This window comes from Leuciscus leuciscus (assembly GCF_965113295.1).
Source record: "Leuciscus leuciscus genome assembly, chromosome: 6".
Taxonomy (NCBI): Eukaryota; Metazoa; Chordata; class Actinopteri; order Cypriniformes; family Leuciscidae; genus Leuciscus; species Leuciscus leuciscus.
The window spans coordinates 21784253-21800834 of NC_138730.1; the positions used below are offsets into that span (position 1 = coordinate 21784253).

At 36.0% G+C, this 16582-nt stretch overlaps 2 protein-coding genes across 2 annotated transcripts in view; both read left to right on the forward strand.

Annotated features, from left to right (window-relative positions):
* Positions 1-16582, forward strand: part of glula (glutamate-ammonia ligase (glutamine synthase) a) — a 116724-nt gene that overhangs the window by 66483 nt on the left and 33659 nt on the right. The gene's annotated exons all lie outside the window — the stretch shown is intronic.
* Positions 9446-15553, forward strand: elovl1a (ELOVL fatty acid elongase 1a). Its single transcript, XM_082173867.1, has 8 exons — positions 9446-9791; positions 11531-11622; positions 11834-12024; positions 12547-12627; positions 13142-13198; positions 13330-13435; positions 14050-14189; positions 14826-15553. Exons 2-8 carry the CDS (start codon positions 11562-11564, stop codon positions 15135-15137), a joined length of 948 nt encoding a protein of 315 aa, XP_082029993.1. The 5' UTR covers positions 9446-9791; positions 11531-11561; the 3' UTR covers positions 15138-15553.

A 16582-nucleotide genomic window follows, 5' to 3' on the forward strand; every position in this document is an offset into this window, starting at 1 on the left:
GTGTGTGTGTGTGTGTGTGTGTGTGTGTGTGTGTGTGTGTGTGTGTGTGTGTGTGTGTGTGTGTGTGTGTGTGTGTGTGTGTGTGTGTGTGTGTGTGTGTGTGTGTGTGTGTGTGTGTGTGTGTGTGTGTGTGTGTGTGTGTGTGTGTGTGTGTGTGTGTGTGTGTGTGTGTGTGTGTGTGTGTGTGTGTGTGTGTGTGTGTGTGTGTGTTTGTTTGTGTGTGTGTGTGTGTTTGTGTGTGTTTGTGTGTGTGTGTGGTCATGGTAAACCCTACGTTACAGGGACAAAATCAAAGATGGCAATATCTGAAATCCCCATGGGGGGACATTTCTTGGAAAACAACTTATAAATCATATACTTTTTTTTAATGGAAAATGTTTTGTCTGTAAGGCTAATAAAACCTTTAAATCCAGACTTTTTTAACATTTCTAAACTAAAATGTACTTTTCTAGCAAAAAAACAAAACAAAACAAATACACAGTTAAATTCATTTTAGTTCGTTTGAATTGCTCTTTCTTTAATTCAAATGCATCCTACACGCTACCGGTATTGTATTTAGTGTGTATAATATACATTGCATATTTGGTAATTAAATATCCATATTAATACTGATATGAAAGGTGGAAAGTTATCTACTCATTGTGAAAAGTAAAATGAAGCTGCTATAAATTACAAGTATGAACTGATTTGGTTTGTTTATGTGATCATCATTTTTTGTTGCTAAATTGCAGTCTTTGTTTGAAGTATTGTGCAGATAGAGATAATTGTTAAATAATTCAGTAATTCAATTCAGCACACATTACCATTTCATTATTTCACACGACGTGTCAATAATGGGTAAAGCAAAGCTGAATATAACAGTAGGCCTACATTTACCGGTTCAAAGTGTAAATTTGTAGACAAATAAAATACCAAGCGCAATTTTGGGCAAACAAAAGTGTATGTTTGTATACGGAATTTTAACATAAAATTGTAGCCATACTGCACTACAACACTAGTGTGATGACCAATTGCATCAAAATGTGGTATGTGTAGTATGTACACTCTTAGAAAAAAAAGTACAAAAGCTGTCACTAGGACAGAACCCATTAAAAAGGTTTTAATATTTACATTTAGGTACTAATATGTACACTTTTGGTACAAAGGTGTACCTTTTGAAAGGCTACTGCCCTAGTGACAGCTTTTATAACTTTGTCTGATAGTGTACCTTTAATCAAGTTTTTCTTCTTGCTTCCTGACCCTGCATGTAAACCGGCTTGTTTTCATTCTGTTCAGACGTGGAGTTGTGCCCTCCTGCTCTACCACCGACATCTTCATCCTTGACTCCAGCAATCCCCTCACATCATCCCTCTTGTCAGTCAGACCTGCACGAAGGAGTCCGCTATCACAGATCTGGGCGTTTTGACGCAAATAGTCAAAGACTCCTCCACAGAAACATGTTCCTCAGTCTGACTCATTTCAAGGAAGTAATCTGCCTCAAAGAGATTTCTTGTAATGACAAATTCTCTAAATTGCAAACAATTTTGTAATTACTGAAAGCAAACATTTTTTAATTGCCATTCCCAGTTTAATATGATCTTATTCATGAAATATTTGACAGCCCACATTCTGTAAACAATATCACTGTCATGGAGGAGCACTGAAGGCTCTCAATGAGAGCGTGAAGATGATGATGCTCTGCGTTGAATGAACATTGCAGAAACATTTCCTATGCTCTGCTAACTGAGGAGGATGCAGTGGGTTAAATTAACAGTGTGGGCCGCCATCACTAAAGAGTTTACGGCCCCCGACAATAATTAGCCCGTTGGACCTGAGGCACGTAAACGTGACATCTATTTAAGTCTGTGCTATTGATGAGCCACTCTGACCTGCCGAGGAAGAGGATGGCCTTTGTTCCCTCTTGGGTGAGAAGATGACTGAGGCAAAGCCACCAGCTGTGAACTCAATTACCAGAGAGGTGAGCTTCCGGCTCTGTATCCATATCACAGGTCTGCCAGGCTGTTTCTCCGGGAGGCAGAAACTGCAAGAGACAATGAGATTGTGTGAAGCCTAGCGACAAACATTTTGAGAGATAGAACAGATCTGAATAGTCAGTGTCATTAACAAAATAAGGCCCTAAGTCTGAAACATTGACAATTTTGTTACTTGCATTTATTGTTATGGTTAAAAAAAACAAGTTATTCCGTAAATTAACAAACCACAATAAGTAGGTAATGGCCAACTATATGATAAAAGTAGTAATTAACTGAAAGGCTGATTTGTTCAAAGGACAAGGATATTTTTCATGTCAGGCCAGGGTAGGTTATCACCAGTTTGGGGGGTAACGCATTACAAGTAATGCGAGTTCAGAAACTAGTAACACATTACAAAATATCTGAGTTACTTTTCAAATAAGTAACGCAAGTTACTTTGTTTTCCCATGTATTGACTGACAGGTCTCCTGTCTGCAGATGTGTGGGTTGGAGTTGTGTGCGCTGTGTGAACATGATGTGGTTATCGTATAGTTATAGACTAAATGTGAGCATTTACTCATCTTACTTGCACAAAAACAGATTCAGTATTAATCAAAATGAATAAAAATAGTGAAATGCAAACTCAGAATATTACACACACCTGCAAAAATTACGTTAAATTACTCAAATTTACTTTTGAATTTAATCTCACTTTATTAACCAATGTTTTTGCTACTGACCTTCAATGATCCAATCATAATACTAAGCTAAATACTTTGTTACTTGGAAGTAAAACAATATTGTAAGGCATTACTTTTAAAAGTAACTTTCCCCAAAACTGGTTATCACATGTTTTTAGCATTTTAACACTAACTATAACTGCACTACCGTTCAAAAGTTTGGGATCAGTAACACTTCTATTCAACAAGGAAACATTCAATTGATCAAAAGTGACAGTAAAGACATTTAAAATGTTACAAAGGGTTTCTGTTTCAAATAAATGCTGTTCTTTTGAACATTAATTCAATTCATCAAAGAATCCCGAAAAAAAGGTATCACGGTTTCCATAAAAATATTAAGCAGCACAACTGTTTTCAACATTGATGATAATAATAAGAAATGTTTCTTGATTATCAAATCAAAATATTGGAATGATTTCTGAAGGATCATGAGACACTGAACAATAAAAAGTAATGATGCTCAAAATTCATACATAACTGTGTTTATATCCTATTTAGGCTTTTAATTGTATAGATTTTAACGACATATAATTTAATAATACTTTTTCAGGCACTATGTTGTAGACTGTGGAAAGTTTCACTTGTAAGTTTCACTGTAGTACAGCGACGCCTACTGGGTGTCACTAACAACACAATACAGGAGTAGCAGCAGTTACGCAGAGATCATTTAGCTCATCAAAGTCATGTTCATTGATTTTAATAACGCTTATCCGTATAAATCGTTGAATGGCTCTCATCAGAAACAACTCTATAAAGGTGTCCTGATACAAACTTATTGACTTAATAAATTAAAAGAAATGTCTCAGAAAATAATGGATACAAAAACAATCACGACCTTCCGGACACCCATACCGCTTCCTGCGTCATGACGCATGATTGATCAGGTGGGAATTTCGTGTATCTTTTCTACATGAAAACTTTTTCGTAATTTATTCTGTAAGGTGACATTTGTGGCTTTTACAATACTGTATCAGCAAGGTAGTACATCACAAATTGGTTAAATATTATACCATGTAACTCGGTGAACTGTGGTGACCTGTGCATGAACGTGTAACCCACGATGCACTTTCCACAAAATGTTTTTCAGTCTATGACTTAATTTAAAATACAAGAAAATTCGTGTTATTTTCTGTATTTTCCTCTCTCTGAATTTAGAATAGTCTTCTTACTAAAATCACAGATAAAAGGCTAATTAACATTACCATGTGACACTTGTAACATGTAGTTTATTGAGTGAACTTTTGAGTGTGGCATTGCTGATGGATTTGGATTGAGTTTTAGGTGATGGAGGTGTAAAGTTGTGCTTTGTTACGGACTTGAAGAGCTGCATCTTTAAAGTTCATTGAGTGTTCAGTTGCTTACTTTTCAGACTTCAGTGTTTCTCAGATTCAGCAAATGTTTGTAGGCTATGTCTTTTGCAGAGTATGAAGAAGTTTGCTGTCGAAACTCACAAATGTAGGCTATGATTAATGTCCTCCCTTCTGGAAAATCCAGCTTAAGCTGGCCTTTGTGTTCTAGAACGTTCTAGCTGGTTTCTAGCTGGTCTAAGTAGCAACCCATGTCCTAAGCTTGACCACTTAAAGATGCTGGTTTGTTGCAGCTCCAAGATAGTCCGTCAACTATTTTAGTCAATATGCTCCAAAGTATTTACTCAATATTTGTCAACACATGCATCTTTATTTGAAAAGGTCCAAACTTTTAAACCGGTTAAGGCATATTATTCTCTGTAAGCTACCAACCTTTCAACCTTCTCTAATATTAAGTGATTTGATTAAGTGATCTGCAAAAAAAATGTTCTGGTTACAGTACTGCCTTTCAGATTCATAAGAAAGGATAAGCAAGTTTAACTTCAATGCTTTAAAGTCAGCATGAAATCCAAATTTACTATTCTTATTTTTTTATGGAATTGCAGTCTTTTTTTTCTTTTAAGTTATTTATCTGTGCACATAATTTTTTTGAATACACGTTTATTAATCAAATAACTCTTCTCTGATGATGTGTTTACTGGCATGAGGGCGGGACAACCTGTCACTCACATGAGATCAACCAATTGCAAACCATAACCATCCAATCAATTCCTGATGGACAAAATCAGGTTTTGCCCTACATTTATTATTTTTTTTTCGAGAAGCTGTTTCACTCAGATTATGGAAGCTTGTTTCTGCCACTGAATAAAACATTTTAAAAAAGGTAATTGCGACCCTTTATCTCTCAATTCTGACTTTTGTTTTCAGAGTTGTGTGATATAAGCTCAATTGCAAGTTATAAAGTCAGTATTGGGAGATATAAACTGTCATTTCTGACTTTCTTTTCTCGCTATTCTGAGTTTATATCTCACAATTCTGACGTCTTTGTTCAGAATTGTGAGATATTAGCTTAAAAATGGTCAGAATTGCGAGTTTGTGTCTCAAAATTCTGACTTTATAACTCACGAGGAAATATAACGTAATTCTGACTTTTTTTCTCAGAATTGCGAGTTTATTTCTCCCAATACTGAATTTATAACTTGCAATTGTGCTCATACCACGCGATTCTGAAAAAAGTCAGAATTGAGAGATGTAAACTCACAATTGCCTTTTTTAATGATTTATTCTGTGGCGTAAACAAGCTTCCATGCTCGGAAATATGTCACAATAGGGAAAAAAAGACTATCACAACTTCCGTTTCATGCTGACTTTGTGGATTTGTGGTGGATATATTTAGAAGACATTCCGTGAAGACAGAGGACATTCCGTGTGTCCTATTGCATACCATCCCGCCTGAATAGCATCCGTGATCGAGTAGGTGACATAATCGCTTTGGGTAGCTGATGACGTTGCATAAATTAGTGAGTGAGGTGTGGATATCTGTGGTTGTAGTCGTCAGACATCCTCTTTGCTCTTCTGACCAAGTTCATTATTCATTTATGGTGTTGTTTTACTGAAGTTTCAGTTGGTGATGTTTTTAATGGTGGCTGTGTTTTTGTTGATTGACATGGTTACTCCAATTTCTGTTGTTCACCCAGTGATTTACAAGATTTCAGATCAAGTGAGGTGTTGCAAAATTGAGGTTGTGCAATAGAATCTGTGAATTGCACAAGCGTCCATTAGATGACATCAATTCATTTGGCATAAATTAAAATTCCATAGAAATACCTAAATAATTAGAATAAACAACAAATGCATAAACATGTAAAACTTTGACTTGCTATTCTTTATTTTAAAACTAATTTAAACAGCGTGATTGCCGCTTTATGCTTTTAAGAGACTGCATGGAATAAAAAAGGTGATTTTAAAAAAAAAGAAACCATGACCATTTACATAACCTAATACACGTTATCTTAGACACTGTTACGTTTTTTTTTATTTTTTTTTTATATATTAATACTTTTATTCAGCAAGGACACATTCACAGTTGATCAAAAGGGACAGTAAAGACATTTATAATATTACTGGGGATTTATATTTTTTTTAAAAAGTTGTTCTTTTGAACTTTCTATTCATCAAAGTATCCTGAAAAAAATTATCATGGTTTCACAAAAATATAAAAATCAGCCTATTAAAATAAATTCTGAAGGTAATAAAATAAAATAAAATAAAATATATTTGATTAAATAAATGCAGCCTTAATAAGCATAAAAATAACCTTAAACCTAACCCTTACCCCAAACTTTTGAATTATAGTGTATATTTATATTAACCCCCCCCCCCCCCCCCCCCCTGTCAAATACAGAAATAAGTACAAATTTTAATAGATAAAATAATTAAAATCTTAGTGTATAGAAGGAGTCTTAGTTCTCAATTTTTAACAAATATTTAAAGATAAATCTAATGTGTGATATCATGCCCTATTATTTACAATCCAACTTTTACTTTTAGTGGTTTATGAGCTCCTTAAATTTGCCCGAAAGAGAGAACTTTTTTTTTTTTTTTTTTTTTTTAAACAGTCCAGTTTCACTACTTTTAATAGTGGTTATTCCCTCTATACAATTTAAAGGGTGTCTTATTTTGAGCCAGTGTGAGACTGATACCGAAGGATACTGAATGGAATCCCTCATCATTTCTATTCAGAATCTGCTGATGTGTCTGTATTAGCACATGAATGCAGATCAGCACGTTCCTGTTTCTGAAAGTCTCTCACCAGCATCATACCAGTTCTTATGGATAGCTTCCATTCAGGTCTAGTCATCGGTTTGATTCCTGAAAACACACCCATTTAATGTAATTCGAAATTACATTAATTCAGTTTTCAGTCACAAGGGCTGGAGCGAGAAGCAAAGGTTTATTCAGTAGAGTAATGAGAGAAATGAGAGACGGCTGATTCTTTAAATTGAATCATGGATGACCAATTGTGCTCTCAGACTCTCCCAGGTCATTAGTGTATTAGGTTCCTTGTTCAGTTTGACCTACAATTTGAGTTTAGCTGTGGTTTATTGTAGTGATGTCCATTATTTTCTTGGCTTAGGTGTGTTGAGGACAGTTCTTCTAACACGCATGATTGGGCTAAACAAAAGAGAACTTCTAAAAATGTACCTATTCTGAGTATCTATAGGATGGTAGTCATTTATAAATACATCTAACTGCATAATTATGCATTATTAAACATTTGGTGTCTACCTGAGTCAAAGCTAAAACCAGCACTGCTGTGGCTGATGACACAATTGATCAAATGTCCAATGAGATGTCTTGGTTCATAGAAGTTGCTTTACTGTCTGCAGTTGAAGCATAAATAGTACTGGAAATGGAAACGATGGGGAAAAATAGGTCAGAGGTCACCATGCCAAAAAGAGATGTTTATCTCGGTCAGTCAGGTGTTTGGTGAAAGTACAGTGAAGGCAATGAATACATATGATCCTCAGGTGTGAGGTGTGAAGAATAAGGTGATGATAGCCATCTGGAATGTCACACGAATTCCTGGGAGTGTGACTTCGTCATCGTCACACAAAGAATCGTCACACTAAGAAAATCACACCACAACTTCTCGACAGGCATATAAATTAAAAAGTTTCTTGAGCATCAAATCAGCAAATTAGATTGATTTCTGAAGGATCATGTGAAAAGACTTGATGCTGAAAATTCAGCTTTGCCATCACAGGAATAAATTACATTTTAAAATATATTACAATAGAAACGGTTATTTTAAATTGTAATAATATTCCACAGTATTACTCTTTTACTATTTATTTATTTTTATTTTTTATCAAATAAATGCAACCTTGATGAGCAGCAAAACATAAAAAAATTCTTACCGACCCCAAGCTTTTAAATGGCAGTGCTGCATATATTACCTGAATTATGTAGTTTTGTATGTTGGATTAGATAAATAGGTTTAGAACACCAATCTCGGTTAAGTAATATCATAAAATATAAGATTATCAGGGGATGCCACCCCTGTCAGAAATCTGCCCCTTCAAGTTCTGTGGTTTTTAATATCGCTGAATCAAACTGGCTGTTATCTGCTGATGCTTTTCTGTGGCGTCTCCTGGTAGCAACAGTGGTCGAATGTTCTCGCAAGTAAAATACTTGCGCATTTTGAGCTTGGCTGGCTCAATATGAACATATTATTCAGTAATTTAAGACATTTCTCCTTATTTCGAACTTTACTGGTTAAAAGGGCTCTTTAAAATGGAGTCAAGAACCCTAAGGTTCTATATAGAACCCCATTGAACCTTTTTTTCTAAGTGTATGTTTTGATATAAAAGAGAGGAATGGAGTTCTGGACAGGACTCTGTACATTAATTCACAGATATGTGTGAAGGTTTATAATTGGATGCTTACCTGTGATTGTCTTTACTTATCTCTTGATTGGCTCAGCGTTTGTCCTCAACCACAGGAAGTTCAAACATAAGTAGAGTAGTCATAACAATATCAGAGCTTTCACTGTAGGAAGGGATATTTTACTCATAAATGATGAATGATAAGATTACCCAGGTTAGAATATGTATGCATGTATGTAGACATGAAATGCGATTGATTAAATGTAAAAAAATGTTAGCGGTTGTGACATGACATGAGTGTGTCTGTTATCAAACTGCTTTTTGTGTCAGAGAAAATGGCTCGAGTGCAGAGACTCCCCACTCATGTCAGGATTTTTGTCATTCTTCACCTCCTCCCGGACTGCTACAAGAATGTGTCAGTTTGAGGATCCCACACCCTGTCCTCAACGTCTGAGGAACGGGTCAGACCAGTGCTACGGGAATCCATTGAAACTGACTGGTAGTGTCCTTGTGTAGAACAAGTGCCACATGGACCATGGTGTCTCAGAGCTGGAGGGCTCACTGACTCATAGACATATAGACATGTATCTGATATGTTTGTCACTGTTGCGGTTATGATTTAAAACATTATGGTACAACACATCTAGCTAGAGATTGAAATAGAGGCCCAGATTAGCCATTAGCATAACATCTTAACACGTGAAATTAAACTGATTCACTAACACTATATATATATATATATATATATATATATATATATATATATATATAATTATTATAATTTTATATGTTTATTTATTTATTTCATATGTTTCCATTTTTCTCTGGCTTTGCATATGCCCATATTTGTGACCCAAGGGAAACAAGACTTTTCATTGTTGAGCAGTCTCTGCTCAATTCTCGCCTACTTCCACTGCATAATAAAAACCTAACCAGTATTAGAGCCAATCACTGACCAGTTTTTCTCTAGAGAGAGCCAATCGTTGAGTTTTGAGGTGGGTTTCAGAGGGCGGTTCCTGTCAGTTGAATGCAGGCTACAGTCCCGAAACCAGGCGGGTGTTGTCTCTTTTGAATGAGCTGCTGCTCAGGTTTATATTAGGCACTGGGAGTGACTCCTCTGAGCGTGGCCTGTCTCTGCCTTGGCAAAACTCCCTCTGGCCCGTCACTTATTCTATCACTGGGGAAACGGCTGTGATTGAGGGCCACTGAAAGAAAGAATAAGGACACTGGAAAGAACCAAAGTTCAGAGACTGTTTCCACTGCTTACTTGGGTCTGTCATCCATTTATTTGCCCCTGTGGGGCAGTATTCTTTCTTTCTTTTTTTTAGATATATTTTTAGATATATATATTTATTTATTTATTTATTTTTGGCTGGGTTGACTGTATCAACAGAAAGACAACAGGTAAGCTTTAAACATACTTTTGTATTTTTCTTAGGCTGTATTATGAACGGGAATCCCTCACTGTCTCCTATCACATTGTTTATTGGGATAGTTTGTCTATTTTCTCCTTATTTAGGTGACTGAGAAGTGTGATGAGACACTTGATCTGGTCAGCTTAGACCATCTTTGCATGTCTCAGGATTTAGTGTGTGTGTGTGTGTGTGTGTGTGTGTGTGTGTGTGTGTGTGTGTGTGTGTGTGTGTGTGTGTGTGTGTGTGTGTGTGTGTGTGTGTGTGTGTGTGTGTGTGTGTGTGTGTGTGTGTGTGTGTGTGTGTGTGTGTGCCTTTTGTTTGTGATTGTTTTCTGTGTAGTATTGACTGTTTGTGACTCATTTTCGTGATTCGTGTCATTAGCAGTTTCTGTCTAGTGAGTTGATCTGATTCTTACAGGATAGATATCTATGTTTCTCCACCTCACCAGTTTGACTGGCTTTGCACTATTGCACTATTCATTGGAGTTCAGGTTGTACAGATGACATCAGATTTGTTGATTCTAAGAGTGAAAGGACAGTAAAAGTTTTAGTAGATTTTTTGATTACAACAATTGTTTGTCTCTCTCCTCTTGTGTTCCTATGATGGTTCCGTTCTCTTCTGATGAAACAGGTGGTAATGCATTAGATGTGTAGGCAGATAAGCAGTGAAGGGTCTGTTTAGTGTGCTTTGTCATCCTATCCTATTGTTTCACAGACAAGGCTTAAGCTAGTCCCAGACTAAAATGCATGTTTGAGCTGTTTTAACTGAAAGCAACTTGCACTGTTTTGTCTCAAGACCAGTAGTGTTTTTTTTGTTTGTTTTTTAAGGCATGTTTATAAAAGCTACTTTAATGTCATAATTGAACTAAGGCCTAATCCTTGCTTTATCTAAGCCCTGCCTGTGAAACCAGGCCTAAGTCTGAGTAGTCCTGTTCGGTTTGTCTGGTCGGATCCCATGTGGGTTTTGAGCAGTAGAAACACACTAAATAGTCTGTTCATTCAATCTGCTCTGTGTTACTCAACATTGACATACAGAGCTAGAAAGGTGGTGGCTTTATGTTGTTTCCCAACATTTTTGCATGGGCAACAGATGTGAAATACTTTTGGAAAGTTGATGTGCTACTAAACTATTTTAAATGACATATTTCAAATTCTTATGCAATTATGCACGCAGAACTTCATATAAGAGACTTTGTGGTATATTTGCAGGAAGTACCATATTTGGACATATAGTACTACATGCTATATGTGTGGTCTCTTATATTTGTACAATTTAAAAAGTGTACCTATAGTTATGCACTATTATTTTATTAATAAAAAATAATTAAAAAAAACGTAACAGGATGACCATTTAAAATAAACTAGTGAAGGCAAAATGTTGACCACTGATCAGTTACAGGACCAATTTCCCTTATACATTCAAATCAAGATTTTGGGTTAAAAAAAGAAATAAAATAAAAATAATCTAAGCCAACTACATATCTTGTAGTACACTCAATAGTTGGTAATAATAATAATTTGGCTTTGGTAATGTCATGAACCACTCAGGTTGTGCTTTGCATCCTGTTCACATGGCCAGCTGTTTCTTGTTTGCTTTTGCTGGGTTGCCATTGTTGACTCTGACTCCACTGTCCTCCTGATAATGGCATATTAGTCTGACCAGCCTTTTACAAGCTGGATTGTCATTGTTTGCTTGCCTAGTTTTAACACATTTACTTATGTCCTCCAGTTTATTGGTTGTCTGAAGAAATAAAGACAAGATGTTTGAAGAGGTGTTTTCGAGCGCCTTGAGGTTCTACGACTATCTTCTGAAAAGAACTGGTAAGAGCTCATTGTGTTGTGCTTTTTAGATGAGCAAAAACCACCAATATCACTGGCTTATGTGTTATGCTATTAAAAACTATTAAAGCTTTCAAATTTGTTGTAAACAGCACTACAGTTTTGGCCAGTAGTAGAATCTACTTTAGAAAGATAAACACAGTAACACAGGCTTGTTTCATGTGGCTGATCGGTTGATGTGTAATTTTCTCAGATGCCAGAGTGCGTGATTATCCGCTGATGCAGAGTCCCATTCAGATGACGGTCATCTTGCTGGGATACGTCTTCTTCGTTTTATATGTGGGACCACGATACATGGCCAATCGCAAACCTTTCAGCCTCAAAACAACTATGATTGTCTATAACTTCTCTATGGTGGCCTTCAACTCCTACATTGTTTATGAGGTAGGAAACCTTTTCATTTTTTCAGGTTTGGGAGAGTAACTAAACTTATTCATGCAAGTTAAATTCATGAACTGCTAGAGAAAGATATTGTCGATTCAAAAGTGAAAATTTGCTCACCGTACAATAGTATTTCTTCTGTAGATCACAAAAGGATATGTTTGGCAGAATCTTCAAGTTACTCTTTTTCATATAATGAAAGTGAATGGTGACCATAGCTGACAAGCTTCAGAAATGACAAATGGACACCATAAAAGTATCATAAAAGCAGACTTGACAACATTATGGTGCATTTTTATGATACTTCTATGGTGCTTTTTTGAGCCTATGGGCATCATTCACTTTCAATATATGAAAAAGAGCAGCGTGAGCATTCTGATAAACGTCTTTTGTGTTCCACAGAAGAAAGTAAATCAGATGTTTGGAACGACATGAGGGTGAGTAAATTATGAATGAAGGGAAAAGATGAACAAACCATGTTATTGTGCTTTTGTGTAATTTTTTCGATCTGCCTGATGCTTACAGTTCTTGATGTCTGGCTGGGGAACAACGTACACTTGGAGATGTGACCTCTGTGACACCTCCAACAGTCCTCAAGCTCTCAGAGTAAGTTTGTTTCATTCAAACATGTTCTTATGTTATTGAAAGGAATTAATACTTTTATTCAGACGGAACGCATTCAATTGATAAATTATATTTCCAATAACTGCTTGTTCTTAAACTTTCTATTCATCAAAGAATCCTAAATAAAACGCCTCACAGTTTCCACAAAAATACTAAGCAGCACAACGGTTTTCAACTGTAATAAGTAATATTGTTTCTTGAGCATCAAATCAGCATATAATAATGATTTCTGAAGGATCATGTGACACTGAAGACTGGAGTAATGATGCTGAAAATTCAGCTTTAACATCACAGGAATAAATTATATTTTAAAATGATAAAATAGAAAACAGTAATTTAAATGGTAATAATATTTCACAATATTACTAGTTATGGTGTTTTTGATCAAATAAATGCAGTCTTGGTGAACATTTAAAAATATTTGAAATATTTTACAAACTCGAAACCTTTGAATGGTAATGCGTATTGATAATTGTGTTTCTCCTTATATCCCCAGATGGTTCGAGGAGCCTGGTTATTCTATTTCTCCAAATATGTTGAACTTCTAGATACGGTAAGAATAATTTGTCTTCATGCCTTAAATTTGTGTGTTTTAATGCTGTATTTGGAATAGGATATGCAAAGGCATCTGGCACAATATACAGTTGCTTCCAAGAGTTAACGAGAACTGTGTCTGTGATCCAGGTGTTTTTTGTGTTGAGAAAGAAGCACAGTCAGGTGACGTTCCTCCATATCTTCCATCATTCCATCTTGCCCTGGACCTGGTGGTGGGGCATCACTCTTACTCCTGGTGAGTCTATCAACACTGTAGTCACTGACCAGCAAGCAATAGCCATCTTTTCACCATCTAAGTTAACTAGAGACCCGATATAGTCCAGCTATGAGTAAACCCACTTCTAGCCAAAATAACCTTGAATTTGTTTTTTGCCAAAATAACATGTAGGATGTATGATATTCCATCATGTAAGTCAACCGTGATTACAAGGTGTTTGGTTTTATGTCTTTAACGTGTTTTATGCTGCGTCTATACTTGGGCTATGGTTAGACGTCTGTTGAATTTTCACTGACAACTCAAATTTTGCCTTGTTTCACCCTAGACGTCAGGGCTGTGTTTGGACGGCTATTAGACGTCTTTAACTGGTTTTGCTTCAAGAACCAGATTGTGCCTTTGGCCATGAAGTTGTGACCCAAATAAGATTAAAACAGTTTTTTCATATGAAAATAAAAAAGCCTGAGATTTTCGGAGCCTGTGAAATTAGGTGGCATTTTTTGTTCCTATAAAAGACTTCTTTCTTTCCTGCATGCGGGCAAAGTATAAACAAGGGAATAAGGTTAGGGTGTATTAACTGGTGTAAAGATGTCTAATTTCAATTACTTCCATTTATTTTCATGTGAAAATGACAGTCGGTGGCATGGGTTCTTTCCATGCTTTGGTGAACGCTTGTGTCCACGTCATCATGTACACCTACTACGGTCTAGCTGCTGCTGGCCCGCGCTTCCAGAAGTATCTGTGGTGGAAAAAGTACATGACAGCTATCCAACTGGTTAGTAGAAACTCATTTAAACTCTTAATCTTATGTGATTTAATGTGAACTGCATTTGCATCAATGTGTAACCAAAATGGCACGCATACATTGAGATTGAAGTAAAAATTATAATTTATACTTGTCTTACAATTGTCATTACATTCTATGTACATTCCATTCCTTTCCATCAATACGGAAGCTTACAGCGGTTGTCAGAAATGAAAAGCCCGTTACCATATCTGAATTTCAGCTCCGGAGGCTTCCTCAGCACTTGTATACACCGTGATACAAACAGTAACAATGGCATTGGTTTTACCGTATCAATTCGAGCCAGAGTCATTTTCTTTTGGAAGTGCATCAAAGTGCATTTGCTTTCACAGTGCAGAAAACTGCGTCTTTCCGATATGCTGACAACACGAAACAAACTATTTCAGGCCCCAGCTACAGTGTTTGAGGGCGGGTAAAAGCAGACGTTGTTTGCAGGCAGCCAATGAAGACCATAGGCTGACATTATGCAAATTTGTTACAAACCTATTTAGTAAGACTGGAGTTACTGACGACTAGTTTCAGGTGATTCAGAAAAAGCATAATAGAAAAAAGCACTTTAAAAATGATGGAGCTATAATTCAATTTCTTTCCACGTATTTTCCACAGATTCAATTTATACTGGTGACTGTCCATATCTCTCAGTATTACTTCATGGAAAAGTGTGAATTCCAAGTTCCCCTCTTCATTCATCTCATCTTGATCTACGGCATGTTTTTCTTCATCCTCTTCTCAAACTTCTGGATCCAGGCCTATGTAAAGGGCAAGCGACTACCTGTTTCTATTGAGGACAAACCCACACAGAATGGCATTACCACTGTGATTGAGCCTGTGGTAGTGGCCAATGGCAAACACTTAGAAAACGGCAATGTGCACTACACTAATGGATTTGCCCACAATGGTAAAGTGAAGGAGATCTAAGTGGGCCAATCAAAACAGAGACATGATTGTTAGATTATTTTTGTCAATTGTTAACTTTTTTATGATTGCACGGGAGATGAAGCGGCACATTGGATCTGGCGGTGGGTCCCCCTTTCTTTGTATTTATGGATGTTGGAGGCTGGGGAGCACTATACATGAAGAGAATTCGTCCACTGAAGTTGGCTTCGTTGACGTCGCTCTGAAACCCAACAGCATGTCTGTGGTTTAATCCGGTTGACCTTGGCTTTTTTCCTGGCATATGAGTCTCCCTGTTGTTTGCACACTGTACAGTTCTCACAAACTCAAACTTGACTGTAAATAAATATTTCCTCAGTTTATTGGAAATGTATGAGCTGTCCATTTTTCTAGAGTTTGTTCGTAACTTATCATTTAATAAACACTTTTTTTATAATAAATTGTATTTATTTTTTGCTTAATGCTCCAGTTGTGAAGTTGATTTTTATTCAAAAATGAAATGAAACAAAACATTGTTTACATGGTGTGTATATATTATGGTAAACATCACACAAAGCCTTACAATTATACCTTTTTTTTTTTTTGTCCAGAAAGCTTATATAATTTCATTTTTTATATATTTTATATTATACATTTTTTAATGCAAATATTTTGTGGAGATTTTTTTTTTCTTTTGTTTACTTTTAAAGTTCTAGATTTGTATCAATAAATAGTATAATTTAAGCACATTCTTTCAACTTAAATTAAAAATAACTCAAACCTCAATACATGTTATAACCATAGGTTATAACCAGCTTAAATCAGCTCAGAATATCTCACATTGGGTCAATATGGGTGTCTCTGCCGACCTCTGGTGGAAAACAAGTAATAAAACATTTTATTTCATGGCTCTTGCCACTAGATGGTCTTATAGCTCTATGGAGCAAATTAACAGAAATCTTCTCCTGGGTCCTGAAGTCAGTTCCTGAATGTATCTCTTCAGTATGCATTCAGATTCACATGTAGACATTATAAAATATTTTTTTGGTAAATGTTTTATTTTATTTTATTTTTCTATGTACTGCATTCATTCCTAAGGGAGAGAAGGATTTGTTCCTTTTTGTATTACAACTACATAAACTCCTCGAATCCATTCTTTTTTTTTTTCTTTTTTTTTTATATCACTCAATCGTGTATCACTCAATTTAAAAACATATATATAAAAAAATTTGTTTCGGGTCAAAATTACCCGAAAGAAGGATGAGAATTGAAAGATCTTAAAGGAGTCATGACCTGTAATTTTGATTGCCTAACGATTAAGATGCAGAAACGTGGTGCACACGTGAGTTGCTCTGTTGTTGACTGCCAGAATCAACATGGAAGGGTGATTCTCCAACTAGGAGCACTTTTGGCACTGTGAGTTTATGAAAAATTCACTCTCTTAAAACACTATTAAAACAATCTTCCTAGCTTCATTCATTTGTCTTCTA